General features: G+C 35.7%; 1 protein-coding gene and 1 pseudogene across 1 annotated transcript; both read left to right on the forward strand.

Annotated features, from left to right (window-relative positions):
• Positions 1-1,344: 1,344 nt before the first annotated feature.
• On the forward strand, positions 1,345-2,894 carry LOC120153809 (annotated as a pseudogene).
• Positions 2,895-15,599: 12,705 nt separating this feature from the next.
• LOC120153886 lies at positions 15,600-23,267 on the forward strand. The gene is made up of 8 exons (XM_039165750.1): positions 15,600-16,010; positions 17,265-17,633; positions 17,710-17,969; positions 18,261-18,402; positions 18,536-18,907; positions 18,984-19,115; positions 20,323-20,451; positions 20,565-23,267. Exons 1-8 carry the CDS (start codon positions 15,921-15,923, stop codon positions 22,995-22,997), a joined length of 3,927 nt encoding a protein of 1,308 aa, XP_039021681.1. The 5' UTR covers positions 15,600-15,920; the 3' UTR covers positions 22,998-23,267.
• The last annotated feature ends 136 nt before the right edge of the window (positions 23,268-23,403 follow it).

The following is a 23,403-nucleotide window of genomic DNA, read 5'->3' on the forward strand; positions in this document are numbered from 1 at the left end:
TTTTTTAAAATGGTCTGAGATCACTATTGAGATCAATTGAAAACCTAACTTAATATTAAAAGTATAGATAATATAGATAGACTAAGTACTAGTCGAGTTTAATTTTTAAATGAGAAAATATAAGACATAATCGTCTAATTTAATGTTAAAAAATGATAACAAATTAATACAATTAAAAATATATATATTATTTTCGGTTAAATATAATGTAAAATGTTAAATTTTTAATATTTCCCGTTATTAGATGATCGTACAACATGAGTTTCCCTCCAAGTACCCTTTCTTCCTCCCGTATGTAATTTTTTTTCAATAATTAAAAATATTAAAATTTAATTGAAATTAAGAGTTCTAAAATTAAACTAGTACTTTTTTTCTTTCATGGCAGTCGATCAAACGCGTTTGCATTTGCAAAAAAGCGTATGGGCATCTTTTGATGCAAAACAAGTCTCTAATGATTTTTCCTATCATCTGATCTCCATGTGATCAGTTTAAAACTTGTAAGTTTTGCTCCTCCTTCTTTGGCACCTTTATCTTACTTATCATTATTATTTCACTGTTTTGAGCACAACCCATATGTTATTTGTTTATTTTAATGGTGTTAAGACTCGCTAAGCTTGGAAATCTCAGCTGGGCATCTGATTTTCTTTTTGTCTCCCTGTTTGGGTTTGTATTTTTCTATGATTTTGTTTTTTTTTTTTTTGTTTTTCTTGTGATTGGTAATGTTTGAAACTTTATAAATTAAATGCTTTTGTTTTGCCTCGTTGTTGTTTGTGTCTTCATTAATCCAAATGGGCAAGTTTCGACGTTGCATCGAAAAGGAGGGAGCATTGTTGGAATTTGAAAAGGACCGGAGGGGCTTGTTTTCTTTCATGTTTCCCCTCATTTTCTGGGTTTTTGTAGGGTAAAATCCAATTGAATACTGGTGGATTTGCTTGTAAGTTGGTTGCTTTTTTATGGTTATTTGTTTCATCAATCATGAGATCTTTCTTGTTTCTGCATGATTCAACTTTATGTTTGATTGAAATTGAAAGACTTTTCATTGAAAAAAAATCTGGGAATGTTGCTTTCTTAGATGACCATGTTATCAAGAAAGGTAGCTTGTAGTGACCTGGGTTCTATTTTGATTGATTATATAGCATATTTGTAATAAGAGCTTTCAAAGAGTTCTCATATTATGCTCTGTCTGCCTTGTTTTTTTTTTCTGGATGTTCAACTGCATATGAATTCGTAGTTCGCTTTGGCATGTTTTGTTTAAGTATCTTTCTTATGGGAGTTTATATCCTTTATTACAGGGGAATAGAGAGTGAGCTGTTTGAAAAATAGGTGAATATATTCGGAGTGGCAATGGCTCCTGGTGGCAGTTCTTGCAAAGAAGTTGTTGAATCTCTTCCAACGTTGCAGACTATGATGTTGGTATAACAAAAACCGAGAGTAATCCTACAACAACAAAAAGTTCTGTTGGTTTCGTTGGCAAACACGGAGTTCATTCAAACAATGGTTTTTGAGCTCCTTGAGTGTCCTTTATGCAAAAATTTGATGTACAAACTGTTAGAGTGGAAAACGGGCTATCTATGTCTATTAAAGGAATAGCTTTTCATCTTGGAGATTAGGTGCCTGCATTGTTTGATCTTTACTGAAATATCGTTAGTTTCTATGCGGATTTTGAATACGGTAAAGAAAATTTGTTCTTAACATCAAATTTGTAAAAAGTACTGTTACCGAAAATTTTATACGGTTTGTGTTCAATCTTCTTTTTCAGTGCCCAAGTGGACACACTTTGTGTTTGAACTGCAAGATTAGAGTGCACAATTGTTGTCCGTCATGCCACTATGATATTGGAAATATAAGGTGTTTAGCTTTGGTGAAATTTGCGGAATCCTTGGAAATCCCTTGTAAATATCAGAGCCTTGGTTGCCATGATATCTTCCCCTATTATGGCAAGCTTAAGCATGAGCAGCACTGTCGGTTTCGTCCCTACCATTGCCCCTATGTTGGTTCTGATTGCTCCGTCACAGGTGATATCCCAACCCTCGTTGCACATCTCAAGGATGATCACAAGGTCGACATGCATGATTGTTGTACCTTCAACCATCGATACGTGAAATTGAATCCACATGAGGTTGACAATGCAACATGGATGCTTACTGTAAGTTTATGCTACAATACATGACAATCAATGTTCCTATGCTACTCCCGGAATAGTTTATTTGTGAACTGCGATAAACATTAGGATTATTGAAGTTTTAGTTAATGCCACTCTCAAACTGCAAATCTTATGCTTTGGAAACGATTCCTATTCTTACTCTTTAACTTTCAATGCAATATGTCATAATATGTTCATCTACTGTTCTTCAGATCACATTAAACCCTGTATTTATGTGAATCCCGGTTCTACTTTTAACGTAAACATCGTGTGCAGGTGTTTAATTGTTTCGGAAAACAATTTTGCTTGCATTTCGAGGCTTTCCAGATCAGGGTTGCACATGTATATATGGCCTTTTTACGTTTTATGGGTGACAATAACGAAGCAAAAATGTTCAGTTATTGTTTGGAAGTTGGTGCCAACGGTCGTAAGCTAATATGGCAGGGGATTCCCAGGAGCATCCGGGACAGTCATCGGAAAGTTCGCGACAGTCAGGATGGACTTATTATTCAAAGGAATCTAGCTCACTTTTTCTCCGGTGGCGATAGGCAAGAGCTGAAGTTAACTGGCCGAATATGGAAAGAATGAGATGGAAGACCGTGTAGAATTCAGGTGATTTCTACAGTTTTCGAAAATTTCCCAGTCTCGTTTGCAAACATATGAAGCTTTCGATTTTTTCCCTCGAATAGGGCTTTCTTTTGTAGTTTACGTATTGCTTAGTGGGAAATCATGGTTTGTTTGACGCAATTTGGTTGCTTAAAGTCCAATGCACCATGTATTCAGAGTTCCTGTTGAATCATTGAAAGGCTTTCGCCATCTATTTTGCAAATCTAACTTGATTTTTCCGGCAAATTTTCCGAGAAAAAAAAAATGTAACGTCCCTGGTCGACCTGGAAGCTCGCTCAGACGAGAGACTTTGCACTCTCATATCGAAGCAAAATTGGACTAAATTTAATCTTTCACAACTTTTGCCAGTCAATTCAAACAAGTAGGGATCACATTGCAAACATGCAAAATCATCATAACAATAATAGATTTATCACCGCATATGATGTTTCAATAGTTTCAATAATAATTAATGAAATGTTTACACATATCGGGACTATTTTGAAATAAGTATAAAAGTTGGGTGGCAGACAGACAAGTTATACCAATAAATTACACTTTTATAAACAATTAAGTGAGCTTCGTGTCTAATAATAATTAAATATGAATGTAAAAAAAATAATAACTGGTACTAACATAATTCACACATTCTTCAGCCTCCCCCTCCCCCACCCTCTCTCTTCAGCCTTTCATAGCTTATTATTATTATTATTATTATTATTATTATTATTTCAATTTTATTTTTCAATCATAGCTTTCCAGAGAATTCAATCTAAAGGAGTTTTCTCTGCATGAAAAAAGCTAACATTATTATTATTATTATTATTTCCATTTTATTTTTCAATCATAGCTTTCCAGAGAATTCAATCTAAAGGAGTTTTCTCTGCATGAAAAAAGCTAACAATTTAACATCCTAAGCTATGTCGAGCTGCGGAGGTGCGGAGGAGGAACTCGACTGTCCATCACCGAACCAATATCAAGCTCGGCCAAGTCAATACGGTGGTGCAGGTTATTGCTCCCTCCATGCCCCGATTGTTCTATTTGAGTTAAATTATGGTTTTGGTTCTTATTATACATACATACATACATACATACATACATACATACATACATACATACATACATACATACATACATACATACATACATACATACATACATACATACATACATACATACATACATACATACATACATACATACATACATACATACATACATACATACATACATACATACATACATACATACATACATACATACATACATACATACATACATACATACATACATACATACATACATACATACATACATACATACATACATACATACATACATACATACATGCATGCATGCATGCATGCATACATACATACATACATACATACATACATACATACATACATACATACATACATACATACATACATACATACATACATACATACATACATACATACATACATACATACATACATACATACATACATACATACATACATACATACATACATACATACATACATACATACATACATACATGCATACATGCATACATGCATACATACATACATACATACATACATACATACATACATACATACATACATACATACATACATGCATACATACATACATACATACATACATACATACATACATACATACATACATACATACATACATGCATACATACATGCATGCATACATTCATGCATGTATGTACATACATACATACATACATACATACATACATACATACATACATACATACATACATACATACATACATACATACATACATACATACATACATACATACATACATACATACATACATACATACATACATACATACATACATACATACATACATACATACATACATGCATACATACATACATACATACATGCATGCATGCATGCATACATACATACATACATACATACATACATACATACATACATACATACATACATACATACATACATACATACATACATACATACATACATACATACATACATACATGCATACATACATACATACATACATACATACATACATACATACATACATGCATACATACATACATACATACATACATACATACATACATACATACATACATACATACATACATACATACATACATACATACATACATGCATACATACATACATACATACATACATATACATACATACATACATACATACATACATACATACATACATACATACATACATACATACATACATACATACATACATACATACATACATACATACATACATACATACATACATACATACATACATACATACATACATACATACATACATACATACATACATACATACATACATACATACATACATACATACACATACATACATACATACATACATACATACATACATACATACATACATACATACACATACATACATACATACATACATACATACATACATACATACATACATACATACATACATACATACATACATACATACATACATACATACATCCATACATACATACATACATACATATATGTATGGGTTGTGTAGTAGTAACTCTTTTCTTCATGTTTTGTAATATGATCTAATATATTTCCCCGTAAGGGTTTTACTTTGACTGAAGAAGATGATACTGTTTCTTGGACACTCAGTGGTATCATCTTAAAACCAACTGCAATGTAATTTTTTTGGCAAGTCTGAAGTGCATTAAACAACTGATGTTATTTGTTCAACTGCTAAGTTTTCATTCTTTGTTTTGGTTTTGCTTTTTTTTTCATGCTACTTTTGCTTATTATCTTTTCCGATTTTTACATATGATGGGCTCTATTTTGTAATTAAAAAATTATTCTCCATTGATTTTTTTTTTTGTAAAAATTCTCTATTGAAATTTAAATATTTCTCTCAAATTTAGTCATATTAAAATTATCATTTAGATATATTACAAATTGTTGTTATTATTATTATTATGATAATATATCAAATGAGATTTATATAAAATCTATCAATTTCTATCAATATGATGCTATATCTCTTTCTCTAAAAAAATATTTATTTTATTCCAGAGGGTTTTCTCTTTCTCAACACCCAATCATCTATTTATTTTCAAAGTTCTCAACTCAACTTTAAATTTGATTTGATAATCATTATTGGTGATTCTTCTCTAAATTAAAAGTGAGTCGTCTTCAAATCATTATTGTAGATCTTATCCATCAATACAAAATTATATTGGATTATGGATTTTCATCCAAATAAAACAATATCTAAATCTTTGGTTTAATCATCATTTTTTCATCAACTTAAGCTATTTATCTTAACGCTAGTCTTTGAAAAATAAAAATATTGAAAATATTTAATAAAGAATAAAAACTCAAATTATTAAGCAGGCAATAATGTCTAAAATTAATAATAAAAGCAAAAAAATACTAGTTGGGCTATTTTCTCTTGGATCCTTCTAGAAACCAGATAAGGATTAGAAAGCTATTTGCATTGCATATTTTATTTCTGGCTGCTGGACTGTCTGGTTTTAACCCAGTTTTATCTAAGACTAAGAGAATAGCAATAAAGATTCTTGAACCTAAACAAATAAGAAAGAAATATAAAAGGAGCAAGAAACAACCTTTACTTGAACAAAAAGAAAAGGCAACAACAAATTTAAAACACTCTACTCAGGGATGAACCGAGAGAGTAATCGCTCCTAACAAAAATAATTTTTATATATTTTCTTATATTCTTATTAAAAATATATTTTTATTACTAACATGATTGGTTAAAGTGGTAAGCAACTTGATGTCGCTTAAGCAAGGTCTCAGTTCGAATCATCGTGTATGAAAAAAATCTCTGTTGGGAGACTTACCTAATAACGCCATATATGCGACCCGGTCATTCCAGATTAGTCAAGGCGAAGTCTTCAAACTGAAGGACAACAAAAAAAAATCTATTTTTTATTCTCTAATAATTAAAAAAAAATCATTCCTATAACATAAATTCTTGACTCTATTCGTGACCCAAACAAAATGCTTCCCTACACGTAAACAAATTACAGAACCCTAGACCAATATCCACTTAGCGATTGGTTTGAAAAATATTATTATTAGAGATAATAATATGTAAATTTTTGGTGATTTTTTCGATATATCATCGGTGATTGATAATATTATCGATCTAACACCGATCAGATTATATTTCCCGATCTAACACCCTTAGCAGTAAAGCGCGCCCACTGCACCGCGCTATACAATGATTTGGCGCCACGTGGGGTATAGCGCGCCCCCTGCACCGCACTATACGGTGAGCTGGCGCCACGTGGGTATAGCGCGGCCCCTGTAGCGCGCTATACCTGTATATCTGACACGTGAGGTATAGCACGGTGCAGGGGGCGCGCTATACCCCTAACTACCGACCCCTCCTCCCTATAAATACCCCCATTCTCAATCAATTTTATCACACCAAATTCTCTCAAATTCTCTAAATTTCTCTCAAATATTCTCTTTTTAAGGTATATTTTATAATATTTTTACTATTATATTTGTACTTTATTTAATATTTTAGTAATATAATTCTTTTGCAGATATATAATGGAAGGCAGTCTACTTCGCTCGGATGGAAATAATATATCTCTACACTTTGCTGATACGGTAACATTTTAACATTTTAATTTAATTTAAATTATTAGTAATATTTAGTTATTTATTTAATGCATGATTATTATATTAATAATTAAATATCTCGACACTTTGTTGATACGATAACATTTTAACGTTTTAATTTAATTTAAATTATTATTAATAATTAGTTGATTCATTTAATGCATGATTATTAGATTAAGAATTAATTTTTGTAATTATTTATTTTTAGGAGAAGGACCGTGTATTAGATCCTTTTAGTAGGAATATTAAGTTAGTGATACCCAGTCGTGTCTTGCCGTATTTAGTAGAGGCTGGATTCGGTTACATAGGTAGATATAAGGGTCACTGTAAGATAGAGTCAGACCTAATTTATGCCTTAGTAGAGCGGTGGAGGCCGAAGACCCACACATTCCATCTTCCGTGCGGAGAGTGCACGATCACGCTTGAGGATGTTTCTATGCACCTGGGGCTTCTTGTGGATGGAGATGTGATATCAGGGATAGCTTCCGGTTCTTGGACTGGTTTGTGTCGGGATAGTCTAGGACGTGTCCCGGAAAATTTTATCGGAGGTAGGATACCGTTAAATTGGTTAGATGCCAATTTTCGGGATTTGAGCACAGATGCCTCTGAGGATGAGGTTAAGATGTATGCACGGGCATGCATACTGCAGCTGATAGGAGGGTTGCTGATGCCGGACAAATCACGCAACCTAGTTCACTGCATGTGGTTGCGACATCTTAGCGACTTTCGTCTCGTCGGATCATTCAGTTGGGGCTCGGCAGTTTTGGCTTTGTTGTACAGGGAGATGTGTGGAGCCACTGACTACAGGCGTAATGCTATCGGCGGATGTCTCCTGCTGCTGCAGCCTTGGGCATGATATCGATTGCCCTTTTTATGTCCCGTTGTGAAGAACCCATTCGTATTTCCACTACTTCTGAGGTAATTATAAAACTGATTTTGTATATTAATAATTTTATACAGCGTATAACAAAATTTTTCCCTTGAATAGGTGGTCTACTGATAGAAAAAATCATCAGGAGCTACCCGATGATTTAGAAAAGATTAGGGTGCTAATCTATCAGAAGGCTGGCACACATGTATGAATTTTAATGTTTAAAAATCGATTTTAGATTATAGTTATATAATTAGATTATTATTTTGATAAAAATTATATATTATTTGTTTTAGTTTGAATGGGTGTCATATTCTACTGATGATGTGAGGGCGGTGATCCCACCTGAGTTGAGGGGTCCATTAGATGTTTGGATGGTGATGGTCCCTCTGATCTGTTATGCGACTGTTGAGTGGCACTCCACTGATCGCGTGCTCTGGCAGTTTGGTTGTTTTCAACCAATTCCGGAAGCACCTCGCAATATGGATGAGTTGCATAGCTTAGATAGACACGACAAGACAGATACAGATTGGCTGGTGAGGCATCATGAGTGGGTCGTGTTGTGGGAGGATCGACATCGGCGCCTTCCACATAGAGAGCCCATTTTTACTGACTTCTTGATGTATGCTGAGGATTATTATGAGTGGTTCAACAGTAACGGGAAACCGTTTCTACTTCCCAGGGATGCACGAGGGCATACCTTTCCACGACGTCGACAGAGTCGTTCACCGACATAGCACCATCATCCCCTGACTCGTGGACGGAGAGCAGGTACTTCCGGTTCATCCTCAGCTGCACCAGCAGGACCTTCCCAACAGCCACCGCAGCCATATATGATGCCGCAATCGCCTTTCTATTACCAGATGCCGCTGCCGCCGCCTTTACCTGGTTTTATGACCCTGCCACCGCCACCTTCACAGATGACCCCTCTTGGAGGCCATTATGGGTCTATGTTTATAGACCCGACTTGGGGTTCATATACTGGATATTTGGCAGGTTCAGCCTCATCACCCATGGGCGCAGCACAGACACCGCCTCCTGTACAGTTTTCATACTCAGCGATGTCTGGGTTTTATGACTTTTCCCAGTTTTCGTAGACCGGTGGGATAGTCAGTCATACACCCCCAGGGTCCTTATTCTACGGAGGTGCTTCATCGTCATCAGCTCCTCATGTACCTGCGCAAGACGACAAAAATGACGGTGACGATGACGACGATGGTGATGATGATGACAGCGAGGAGTTAGAACCAGTGATACGAAGAAATCCTCCTCGAGACCGACAACCACCGCCCTGCGGAACACATTCGCGTCGCATGCATCGATAGATTTTATTTTTTATTATATTTGTATTTACTTTATTTTGTTAAATTGTAATTTTTTTATTTCTCATTTAATACTTACTTTATTTTGTTTTTTAATGTATTTCAGTTCGTTTTTTTATTACCATTTAATATCAGTTATTATAATTTGGTTATCATTTACCATTTAATACTTATTGTTATTAGTTTGTTAAAATTTAATGATTGTGTTTGTTTTTTTAATCTTCATCGGTGATTATCAAATGACATTAACTTGAAGTAAATGCAAATTAAAGTAGAAGAATTATTATTTGATAATAAAATACATCATTTCCTCATCAATTGTTACTTGATGACAACAGAAGTGGACATGTTTTTCTAGTGTGTCATGGGTTTCTACAATGCCCACATCTTCTGTCTTGTCTAGATCTTTCTCTAATATCCATATCGCAATGAATTCGATTGGATTTTGGACGACCACACTCCCTCAATAAACTCAGATTTGGTACAATCGGAAGCCAATCTTGAACCTCATCAGGGTCTTTGTCATTACCTATGGGGGAAACTCAAATTCGTATACCTTAAAAACTTCATATAGTAGGTATATGGGATCCTCAAAATGGTTATAGTCTTGACGTGTATGCAAGCAAGCTGCTATCACATGAGAGCATGGATACTTCAGAGCTTGAAAAAACCTGCAGTCGCACGTTCTGTCCCTTAGATTTACTCTTAACGACACAGCTTCAATCCCTTGAAGAGGTCGCGGTAACTCTGTGACACGAAACATTTCATGCCTTCTAGAGAAGCTTGTTACAGACATTCCATTTGATGCAACAATTTTTTTCTGTAGATCTGCAACTAATATAGGGTGATAGACATGACCGCCTTGCATCCAGGTTTGAGCTTGTCCCCCGAGTTTTGCAAAAAGCACCCCCAAACGAAAATATGTAGTCTTTACCAAAGCCATTACAGGTAAGTGACGTGCACCCTTTAAGGTTGAATTGATTGCCTTTGCCAAGTTGGTCATCATGTGTCCATATCGATATCCACCATCATATGTGTTCGTCCACGTTTCTTTATCGATGAGGCTGATGTAATAATATCCTTCCTCGTTCTTCGCCCGTAACTCTTGAAACATTGATTCAAACGTTCGAGGAAGTAGTTCGTAACCTGATTAAAAAATATATAACTTACTAACTTGCTGTCTTTGCAAAATTAAAACGATCGAAAGATAACAAACTTGCTAAGTTTCACTTACACATGCGCATAATTAATTGACGCTCATCATTCTTCTTGTACCTTCCATGGTAGTTCGCGGCAATGTGTCGAAGACAATACCTATGTTGGACAAAGGGTGGTTGCCACATTGGACCCAAAGACTCTATTGATGCTTTGATCCCAGCTCCGCGATCTGAAATGACACAGATGTTTTCCCTCGTGATAACATGTGCACGTAAATTTCAGAGGAAAAAAGCCCAAGAAGCTGTATCTTCTCATTCGACAAGAGCAAAAGCAACTGGAAGAATGTTGCGATTGCCATCTTGGACAACTGCCAATAATAAAACTTGTTTGTATTTTCCATACAAGAAAGTCCCGTCGATCTGGACCACAGGCTTGCAGAATTTGACAGCATTAATGCACTGTGGGTAACTCCAAAAAACCCGGTAGAATTGGCATCGATCGCGAAGAACTCGATCATTATGGTATGCATAGGAGGTTTCGAAGTCCACAATTTTCCCAAGATTCAACGTTCGCACCAGCCTAAACCAACCTGGAAGTTCGTTGTAAGATGCATCTCATTCGCCATGAAGTTTGACAATGGCATTTTGTTTTTCCAACCAAGCTTTTTTATAGGAGACAGTGTACCCATACTGCGATTGTATAGTTGAAATCAACACTACAACAGCTATATGAGAGCTTGCTTTAACCATGGGCATGATGGCTTGACATATCACTTCAGAGTCCAAGTTGGGATGATCTTGGTTGACCCTTCCAGCACAACATGTGTGAGGACCGTTGTATACTGTTAGTTCCCATCTGTTGTTTTTCCTCTTCGATACGCGAACCATCCAATTGCATCCATTTTCGCGCTGGGCACAGCAGCATACATATTTTTCGGTCGTGGAGCGGTCTACTCTGGACTCAACAGAATTACGAATATTGTAATTTTTGATAGCCATCCTCGCTTCTTCTTTGCTTGAAAACTCCATGCCTAAAGATAACTCACCATTATTTATTGATGAGTAATACCCATAGTCACCGAGATGAGGCTTATCTGCAAATTCTGGCCCGTACATTGCATCATAATCAGCTTCATACATGTGTACAAGAGGGTCAGTTTGTGCCATATTTCCTGGAACTTCATCATCATCGGAGTTGAATTGCGGTGATTCTGGGTCAATGAACAGTCCAGTCTCAGCACCATCCGCACCAGGCTCACGAAGCGGTTCTTCTGGTGGAGATGATGGTTCCTCCATTCTCTCCACATTTAGGTCAAAGAACCTACTACTTGCACGCCTTCCCCTTGAACTGGAAGGCATATCGACATTGAGATCGAAAAAGCTCGCAGTCGAATGCCTCCCCCTAGAGCTTGAAGCCATCGCGTCAAATGGAAACTGCACAGATGGTTGCATCGATGGCATCTCCATATTAAGGTCAAAGGGATTTGCAGATGAATGCTTTCCCCTTGAACTGGACGCGATGTTGCCATACGGATTGTTCGTCGACCTACCTTGGTACATATCGTAAGAAGTTGCGGATGAATGTCTCCCCATTATGGCATTAAAATCATTACACATTACTGTCGTCGGACTGTCAACTTGATCAACTTGTTCAGTCAGCCCATAGTGGGAGCTTAATGATTGACCCCGAACAACACGCACTTGAACAAAATGTGCATACATCTCAATAGCGGCGTCTGAATAATTACTTTGAGCTTCAACCATCATTTCAACATCATCATTATTCGAAAGTTAGAACGCTGTATAAGTTAATGGCAACAATGATGTTGGAAATCTATACTACAACGACGACACTCTTCTACTACTTCCAACATGAATCTTCCTCGAAATCTTCGTTATAAGCTCCTCAAGAGTTATGTTTCTGTTGAATGATATTTTAACACGCTCATTTGATACGAAAACAACGCCAGTTTCATCTTCTCGAATTTCACCATCATAATAAACAATAGCTGAAAGTCGCGCCATTATTTGAGTTTAAAAGTGCGACACTATTATATCTGAAAAAATGAAACAAACCTGATTTAATAAATTATATATGAACGAACATATAACACAATAAAATTTTTACACATCAACGTAAATAAATTAAATAATATAATTTAATATTATTACCTGCACCGCAAAACTATTTCGACGTATGCTCCCGCTTTCCAATTTTACAAACACAAAAATTAATTGAAAATAATTAGTGTAATATTTTTTTCAAATAATCATAATAAACAATAAATAACAAAATTATAACAAAATTATCTTATAACGACAAAATCGCACGAATTTCTAAATAAAATATGAGAAGATTACCAGAATTATTGACTCGTTGACGGAATTGTTGTATTAATTTATAAGTTGAGATGAGAGATGTGAGAAATTAACCGGCGGATAATGGTATTTATAGCGATGAAAGTTATACAAAACGCGGTACCTGCCCCGCGCTATATAAAATTATTAGGAGTAAAGGTATAGCGCGATACCTGATCCGTGCTATACCCCTACGTGGCGTATAGCGCGCTGCAGGGGCCGCGTTATACCCACGTGGCACCAGCTCACCGTATAGCGCGGTGCAGAGGGCGCGCTATACCCCACGTGGTGCCAAATCATCGTATTGCGCGGTGCAGGGGGTGCGGTGCAGGGGGCGCGCTTTACTGCTAAGGGTGTTAGATCAGAAAATATAGTCTGACCGGTGTTAGATCGATAATATTACCGGTCACCGGTGATATATCGGGAAAATCGCCTAAATTTTTTATAATCTATTTATAAACATTTTTAAAAGAATATGTTTTTAAATAAACAAATAACTGTTAATTCTTTTTTAAATTTTATACATTATAGAAAAACTAATTATACATTAAATAAAAATTCAATTCAATTCAATTAAAATAACTATAAATTTTTAATTTATAACCATAAGACATCAAAAAATTTATATTTTTATTCATCCCAAATTCTATTTATGATTTTTCTAGTCAACCGAAGAAAACCTTTTAAATTAAAATTTCAAAAATAACCGACAATGATAAATGAAAGGGAAAGGGCCCACCGTGTTTGTTTGTTAGCAAAATTCCATCCTTGATGACAGGGGCATACGTGGCTGTTTTTGGTTGGGCTTTGACATGTAATATTCGACTATGTACTGTCTGATTTGACCCTTTCTGTTTTCCTCATTAAACGGCGTAGCTTTGTACATCCTTTTCTTCAAACGAAAACAATTTTAATTAAATTAAAATTTTTAATATATTAAAGATTATTACTTTATGCATTAATAGTAGCTGAAGGGAATCCATAGAAGCGTTATGTAGTTATAATGTGTTTTTATTTTTTTCATTTTTAATATAATTAGAAGACATTATAATAATACAATCCCTTGTAGAATATTTTTTCTTTATTATGAGTACATAAAAATAATTACCTATATATTAATATTAATTGTTATATAATATGAAAAATATGTACATTAATCACTATTATTGCATCCTTTATGTCATGCTTCTCTGAATATTTTATTCTAAAAATTCATGCAAATGTTCCAGAATAAAGGTACGCTTAACATGTTCTTGATAAGCAATTGATATGTCCAATCGCCTTACTTGTAGATAATCTATTAGTTAATCCAATAGGCCTATGTTGATCTCGATATCACTTATCGATAAATGTCATATTCTATCTATTTGAATTAATCACATGATATTAGAGATATAGAGTATACACTTTTTTTCTTAAGAAAAAATAGGATAATTTATCTCTCTAGGTGTCCATTCTTCTTTCTCTCCCCTCTTGAAAATAGGATAGTAACAAGTTTTTATATTTCATAATTGACATTCCTCTAATTGTTCGTTGTTCAAAACAGAGAAAAATGAATTGTCTTTATTAGTATCCTCGTTCAACGACTTTTCACTCAAACAAAAAGGGGTAACAATAATCAAACACCATCGAAATCTCATTTCTTTAGTCGTACATCAACATAATGATGCAGTGAGTGTGAATGATATTTTCTGACTAAAATAATCATTCGTAATGTTGATTATATTCAAACGCTCCTCTCCTGTAATCAAATTAAAAACACGTTGAAAACCAAATCGTGAATGAAGAGATGCCAACGACACCAAGACATAATTAGTTCACCTAAGATATCGAGAAAAAATTGAATAAATTTTAATTCTTATGAGATGATGGTGATAATAGGATAACATTGAAAAGATGAGAGAAAACACATCATCAATGCAAACAACATCGATCGAGAAAGTAAATATCTCCCAACACCAAATATTGTCACGCGAACAGTCCCAACAACTAAATACGATGCTTATTATAATTCATTTAGCCATGAAAATTAATTAGAAAGAGCTAGCTAGAAAGTATAAGGGGTTATAATCATATTCGGGAAATACATTAATAAAAGTATCTTTAAGAAAATACGAAAGGACACTGTTTTTAGATACGTGTGCTTCTATCGTATACAATGATTCAGATTTAATTTGTAAACAGTTAAAATATATTTTACGTCATATCTGAACTAAGATTTAATATTTGAATTCACTATTAGATCAACTAAAAATTTGATTATTATAGTTCTAAAAAAATAAAATCCTACACTTTAGATACGTCTAGTACAATTAGACCTATTTTTAATTAAAACTAATTATCATCTACATGATTAAAAAAACCCTTATTATTTATTTATTTATATATACCTTTTTACCTCGGATAGTTAAAAACTGTAATGTAACAGTCTTGTTTGCCAATTTAACCGTCCTCGCCTTTCCCCCATTGCCAAACAATGCATCCTCTCAAAATCTTCCCTCACTGATTTTCTCCAACAAATATAAAAGGAAATATGCAGCACCAATTCTGATCTTCCTCGACAATCCCTCGACACCCATCCTTTTTCAATTTTCAGTTTCACCTTCTCTTTTTTTTTCGATCTCTTTCTCAAATTCAATCCGATTTGGTTTTTGGATCATCGTTTTTGTTAAATCCGATTCAATTTTATCGAATTTTAGGATCGGTAAACCAAAAAGGGAATTGAAGGGCGGGAATGGAAAGATTGACAAACAATCATAAAGCAAAGAGAGATTGAGAAATCAAAGGATGCCGGGATTAGCGCAAAGAAATGAGCAATATAGTAATGCGTTTTGGTCTAAGCATAATGACGATGTTAGCTACAATCAGCTCCAGAAGGTATTTGGTTTTCAAATTTTTCCGGTTTATTATGTTCTTATTGGGTTGTATTTTTTGTCGAATCTTTTTGGTGATATAATTGTTTTTACTGAATCGGGATTGGATGTTTACGTTAACGGGTAATTTAAGTTTGGATTGGATCTTAATAGTTTGGATTTTTATTTCTCTTTTATTGTTTACGAGATCCAGTTCATAGAATTTATTTAATTTTTATTTTGTGCCAATTTTCACTCTGGTATTGGATTTCTTTTAAAATGAAATATACCGTTTGCTTAGAGACGATAGACATATAGAGGCCTATTTTTTTTTTTTGTTTAGAGCCAAGGCACTGATATTTTAGTGTTATTCCTGGTTTTGAATTGAGTATTGGAAGCAATAAAAACTAGAAATTTGATAATTATCTTCCAACCTTTTTGGATTTTCTTTTTACGCTTTTTGAGCTCAATGTGGCTTCCTGCTGTTGTCTATTGCCTTTTTTTTTCCTTATAATTTTTTGGTTGTCAAATGAAAGTGACTGAGGAATTGGGAATTTCAGAAATGGTGCTTTTTTACCTATTAGCAAGTTAGGATGGAGCACCCGAATGGTCAGAATGTGGAAACTCTGATTGTGAATTGCATGGGAAGGTGCTTTTTCCCTACTAGCAAATAAGGATGGAACACCCAAATGGTTAGAAACTTAGAATGTGAAACTCCGAATAACACAAAATGGTGTTTTTTCCCTACTAGAAAATAAGGTTGGAACACCCAAATAGTTAGATTGTGAAACTACGATTTTGAATCACTGGTTCGAGTCCTTAAGATGGGAGTTGGCAGGGTCTATGGATCATACAAAAGACCTAGCCCTTCATGAAAAATTAAATCCAACTAAGATATTTATAAGAATTTTCTAAAAATTTTTGAATCCCCCTGTAACTGGTTTGAATCAACTAAGATATTTAGATATTTAAAAAATTCTTCTAACTTTTTTTTTCATTTTTTTAATTTTTTATATTCATGAAGAAATTTTGAATCCGCCTGTAACTGGTTTGAGTCCTTAAGATGGGAGTTGGCAGGGTCTATGGCATAAGTTAGTGCTGCCCCCTGTTGTGTAACCCAAGACGTAGCCCTTCTCTGCACTCGGCTCTCCTTGCTTCAGTTTATGAAAAAAGGGGTAGTATTGATTATGCAATTTAATAATGGATCTGTTTTATAAATATGTGATTTATTGATTTTATTTTCTATTCCCTTACTAAGAGCTTTGGTTTTGTTTTATAGTTCTGGAGTGAGCTGTCATTGCAAGCAAGGCAGGAGCTCCTTAGAATTGATAAACAAGCCCTCTTTGAGCGAGCTCGCAAGAATATTTACTGCTCCAGATGTAATGGGCTTCTGCTTGAAGGTTTTCTGCAGATAGTCATGTATGGAAAATCCTTGCAGCTGGAGGGAGTAGCTGGTAACCTTCATCACAACAGGTCAAGAGTCCCAAAAAATGGAATTGATGATGGATTGAGTTTGACAAATGGGACACAAGAAGAAATTCAAGATCCATCTGTTCATCCTTGGGGAGGTTTGACAACAACTCGTGATGGTTCATTGACGCTTCTTGACTGCTATTTGTGTCCAAAGTCACTGAGGGGTCTACAAAAAGTTTGTATTGATCAAATTGTTTTCTCTGGGCATGTTTTCTATTTTCTTGTGGTTGTTAATGTTTCAATTGAATCAGGTGTTTGATAGTTCACGAGCGAGGGAGCGAGAGCGCGAATTGCTGTATCCTGATGCTTGTGGAGGGGAAGGTCGGGGTTGGATAAGCCAAGGAATTGCAAGTTATGGTAGATTCCATGGAGCAAGAGAAACATGTGCACTGCACACTGCCAGGCTTTCTTGTGACACCTTGGTGGATTTCTGGTCAGCTCTTGGAGAAGAAACTCGGCGATCTCTTTTAAGAATGAAGGAAGAGGATTTTATTGAGAGGCTCATGTACAGGTGTGTTTGTGGTTAAATGTTTTTCATTTGCTATATTGGTCTGCTAGCAAACTTTATGAAGACAGATGACCATTGATCAAGCTACTCTCAGTAGAGCTAAAACTACAAGACTAATGGCTATAAAGAAGAAAAAAGTTTTGTTTGATGGTATTCAAGACATGAAAGTTCCATTTTCTAATTGATTTTTCTGCAATGCTCACATGCTTATTATCTTTTTTTTTACTTCTTCAATTCAGTCAATATTTGTTATCATGATGGAGTCAAATTTCTCTCTTTGTGTCTTTATCTCAGGTTTGACAGCAAGAGGTTTTGCAGAGATTGCAGAAGAAACGTTATCCGTGAGTTCAAGGAGTTGAAGGAGCTAAAACGGATGCGTAGAGAACCTCGATGCACTAGTTGGTTTTGTGTTGCTGATACAACCTTTCTGTATGAGGTGTTGCAACCATATCTTTAACCTTTTAGCGCACTGACTATTGATTGATACTGTCATATGTTCATCTCTTATTCTAATTGTCCATAAAGAATGTAGACATAAACTTTCTTCTTCTCTCTTTACTACTTCCCAGGTATCTGATGACACAGTCAAGGCTGATTGGCACCAAACTTTTGCCGACACTATTGGAACTTACCATCACTTTGAATGGGCAGTTGGAACTGGGGAAGGAAAATCAGATATTATGGAATTTGAAAATGTTGGCATGAGTGGAAGTGTTCGAGTCAGTGGTTTGGATCTTGATGGCTTGAGTTCGTGTTATATTACCCTGAGGGCCTGGAAATTGGATGGCCGCTGCTCTGAAATTTCTGTAAAAGCCCATGCATTAAAGGGCCAACAATGTGTGCATTGCAGGCTTGTAGTTGGAGATGGTTATGTTACAATCACAAGGGGTGAAAATATTAGAAGATTTTTTGAACATGCCGAAGAGGCTGACGAAGAAGAGGTAACTCATACTCTGCGAGACATAGGGAAAAATTGTTTGGATATTAGAGATGTTATACTTTTGCTCATTTTTTCAGGATGATGATTCCATGGACAAGGATGGAAATGACGTCGATGGAGAATGCTTCCGTCCCCAAAAGCATGCGAAGAGTCCTGAACTTGCTCGAGAGTTTCTTCTTGATGCGGCTACTGTTATATTTAAGGAACAGGCATGTTCCTATCTTTTCTCCTATGTTATGCTTTAGAGTCTTGCAATATGCATGATAATTTTTTCAATTCTTTACTTAAAAAACTCTGTTTAGAATAATGCTGTCATTAGGAAGGTAACAAAAATATGGTGTATATAAATGAGTAGATGTATCTGTTAGCAGCTAGTTATTAGTCACACTTTCATCTAATTTTTTCTTGAAAGAACACTGTTTCAATTTTTTTTTGTTGACTCTTGTTATTTAGAGTAGCAGGGCTAATGAGAAATTAAGAAGTTGCATTTGGTTAAACTTCAAGAAGGATAAGCAAATGCTTTAAACTCGATGATTGGGAAATCTCTATACGAGCAATAAATAAGTTTGAGAATATTGTAACTAGTTTGAAAATACTACATTGGATGTTCATCATAATTTAGATACTCTGCTGGAGCGAAGAAAGGCAATTAGTTGTTGTGTAAGCAATGATATCATGAGACAAGTATGACTTTATGATTGTAAACTGACTACATGCTGTTAGTTTGTTTGGAGACAAATGCTAATATGACATCTTGTTAGTTGCTTTGAAATTGTCAAACAAATCCCTTGCAGGTGTTCAACCTCATTCACTTTGCTCAAATTCATGTTAATACAGAGGCGGTAGCGCACTTTTTACTTGAGAAAAGCAAATGTTTTTTGTTGTAGTTTATAAAGATACTATTTCTAAGAAATAATCAGTAATTATTCACTCTAAAGGAGCAGTAGTACACTAAAGATTTTGAATAGGTAAGAGCACCAGGGTTTGCCTGTCCAGTAGGGAAGTCGGCGTTGATCTTAGTTTCATAATGAACTGCTTTGAGAAGAGGAACATTGGAAACTATAATTTAAGTGAGGGCTGAGGCCATCTACAATCAAGGCTAATGAGATCAAATTTAAGGCTACATAAATCCTTTCTTCTGATGTAGTTGATTGCCATAGTTTGGATTTTTTTTAAAGAAATGATTTGTTTATATACATGATTAACACGAGTTTTAAAAGATCTTCTAACTGAATCACGGAGTTAAATGAGTTTTTGTTGAATACCCATAAAACTCGATGGAAATTAGAATAAACTTTGGGCTTTGTTCGGTGGTTCTTGTGGGTTGGGTTGTCTATGGCGTAACGGCAGATCAATCATACAAGTCAGACTGTTTCAGTTGTTTGTTTGCATTAACAATTGAATTTTGATTTTCAGGTTGAAAAGGCTTTTAGGGAAGGAACTGCACGCCAGAATGCACACAGTATCTTTGTTTGTCTTGCAATAAAGCTGTTGGAGGAACGTGTTCATGTTGCATGCAAGGAAATTATTACATTGGAAAAGCAGGTCTGAATAATTGGGCATACTTCAAAATAGGCTTTCCTTTCTGGGTATTAGTAGCTATAGGGGGTTACTTTTCAATTTTTGATAAATATTACCAACGTTAAATGGTTCTGCAGATGAAGCTTCTCGAAGAAGAAGAGAAGGAAAAGCGTGAAGAAGAAGAACAGAAGGAGAGGAAAAGAAAAAAAGAACGAGAGAAAAAGCTCAGGAGAAAGGAGAGGCTGAAAGGAAAGGAAAGAGAGAAAGAGAAAAAATGTGCGGAGTCGAGCATTGCACCTGCTGCTCCTGATTTATCCAAGGAATTATCTTCAACAAATATCGAAGTTGAAGAAAATATTGCTATTGATTGCAGTGACTCCGTGAGTGAGACAGGTGATATGATTGTGTGTACACAGGATTCTATAGACAATCTAGGAGAACGGTTTTTAGATGAGGATTCGACTACAAGTTTGCAAAGTCACTCTTTTGGTAGTCCTGACGGAGAAGATGCAAAAGTAAAAGATGGTAATGGCTCTTTCACTATGGAACGATCAAAATTTTCTCGACGGAGATTGAAATTTTGCAAGGATGGTCAATTTGATACTTCTGTGAAATGGTCTGATCGGCGTCGGTTTGCTGTTTCTGAAAGTTCTCCTGTTAATAGATGTGAAGCTAGATATAGAAGTGAAAACTTTGAGGTTCCTTCAAGGAGCACCAATGGATTAAATAGGCAGTCCAGGATAAGCAGTGCAAAGTCCAGTAGCCGGAATTCTGATGTTAAGTATGCTGAAAAGTTTCAGTGTCCAAACAGTCGGAGTGAGAGATATGAATTTTGCAGTTGTGGCCAACACAATGAGTACAGAACCAAGATTGAGCCATATGTTTCTGCTACTAGAGAAGGCCGAGAACTGAAGTCCGTAAGCAAGTCAAATTCTGCATTGGATGTGTCCAAGCAAGTCTATCGTGGTAACAAGTATAATCAACAAGAGTACATACACGAAGAATGTGGAAGACTAAAAAATAAAATTATTGCAGGTAACAACCTTTCTGGTCGAGATTCACTTCTTTCCAAGAAAGTTTGGGAGCCAGCAGAAGCCCAGAGAAATTACCCACGGAGCAACTCAGATACAGATGTTACTCTAAGGTCATCTAGTTACAATGAAGGAGCTGGAGCTGATCATAACTTTGTTAAGTCATCTGGTGAGACATGCTCAAGCGAAGCTAGTTTAAATTTGGGTGAAATTAATCACGAGCACAGCAAAGTTAACAAGTCAAGCACTCTTGCAACAGATGAGGACTGTTATGTTGAAACTCAGGATAAATGCTCTTCGCGGGATGCAGCATCCAAGGAAGTTGGAGTTTGTGCTAATAATAGAAACCCTACCTTGAATGGAAATTCTCATTCTACGATGAGTAGCACTTCTAGTTCTGATAACTGCTCTTCATGCCTTAGCGAAGGAGACAGCAATACCTCCTCTTCTAATCATGGGAATTTAGAATCTTCATCATCAGATTCTGAAGAGATCAGTCAACAATCAGATGGGAAAGATACTTCAATCTCCATTCAAAATGGTTTCTCTGAGCATCAGGTGAAAGGGATTGATAGCATACAGCATGCAAATGGAGGGGTTGCTTTGGAAAGCCAGCCATTGTTTGGACACTCACCTAATGGGAGAGATTCTTCAGTTTGCATTCAAAATGGTTTCACCAAATGTCGAGCGAAAGGAATTGATAAAAGTCAGGATGTCAATATAGGGGTTGCTTTGGAAAGCCAGGCATCGTTTGCACAGACACCAGATGGTGGAGGGAACAAGGTTTCCGGAAATCCACCGACGACCGTTGAAATTCCTGATAATGAAAAATCAACTGCTATTATGGGTTCTCAAGATCAAGGCATGTTCCCATCAGTCCATAACCAAACTATACAGTTTCCGGTATATCAAGCTCCTTCAACCATGAGTTACTACCATCATAATCCTGTTCCTTGGCCAGCTACACCTGCTAATGGATTAATGCCATTTCCTCCACCAAACCCTTACTTTTATACCGACCCTATTGGCTATGGTTTAAATGGGAACTCAGGTTTATGCATGTCGTATGGCACTCTGCAGCATTTTGGTAACCACCTGCTTAATCCTAGTACGGTTCCAGTGTATCAACCAGTTTCAAAGGTCAATGGCTTGTATGCCGAGGATCATATTCAGGTTCTCAAGTCTGTTACAGCAAAAGAAGAAGCTTTCACCGGAGTTAATACCGGGAGGGTTACTTCTGGCAGGTTGCATACAATAGAACAAGCAGCAAATGGAGAAGGTAGGCGAAACGATGTCTCTTCCAAATCACACAGGGATGACACTAACTTTTCCTTGTTCCATTTCGGTGGGCCGGTGGCTCTTTCAACAGCATGCAAATCTAATCCCACCCCTCTGAAAGAGGAGATTGCCGGAGAACTTTCATATCAATTTTCAGCATCTCAGGTTGAAAATGATCATGCTTGCAATAAAAAGGAGACTAGTATGGAGGAGTACAGTTTGTTTGCAGCGAGTAACAGCATAAGGTTTTCGTTCTTCTAATATAATTAGATAGGTAAAGGCGACTGATTGGAATTTCAGTCCCTACCTTTATTTCACAGAATACCGACGTTTGTAATTCAGCATACAATAATCTTTTACGGTGAAAGGAAATCCAATTTTAGTTTATAGTTTTTCTTTAGCGGATTGCTACCCAAATTTTCTCATTGTTTTGCTCTCTTTTTATATTGTAGAGGATGAAAATGGTGGTTTGAGGCTTTATGTACTCTTGTTTTCATTAATAAAGCTTTGCTGGTTTGAGGTTTTGCTTTCTCCGAACTCATTTGGGTTTTATTCTCATTTCTAAATTGTTTCAGATTCCCATCTTATTTTTATTTTGTTTGTGGTTTTGCTTTCTATGGGTTCGAGCAACTGTCTGCAGGGTATGTGTATGAAAATGGGGTCCTTT

This window comes from Hibiscus syriacus, unplaced genomic scaffold (assembly GCF_006381635.1).
Source record: "Hibiscus syriacus cultivar Baekdansim isolate YM2019G1 unplaced genomic scaffold, ASM638163v2 tig00111105_pilon, whole genome shotgun sequence".
In the NCBI taxonomy this organism is placed as follows: Eukaryota; Viridiplantae; Streptophyta; class Magnoliopsida; order Malvales; family Malvaceae; genus Hibiscus; species Hibiscus syriacus.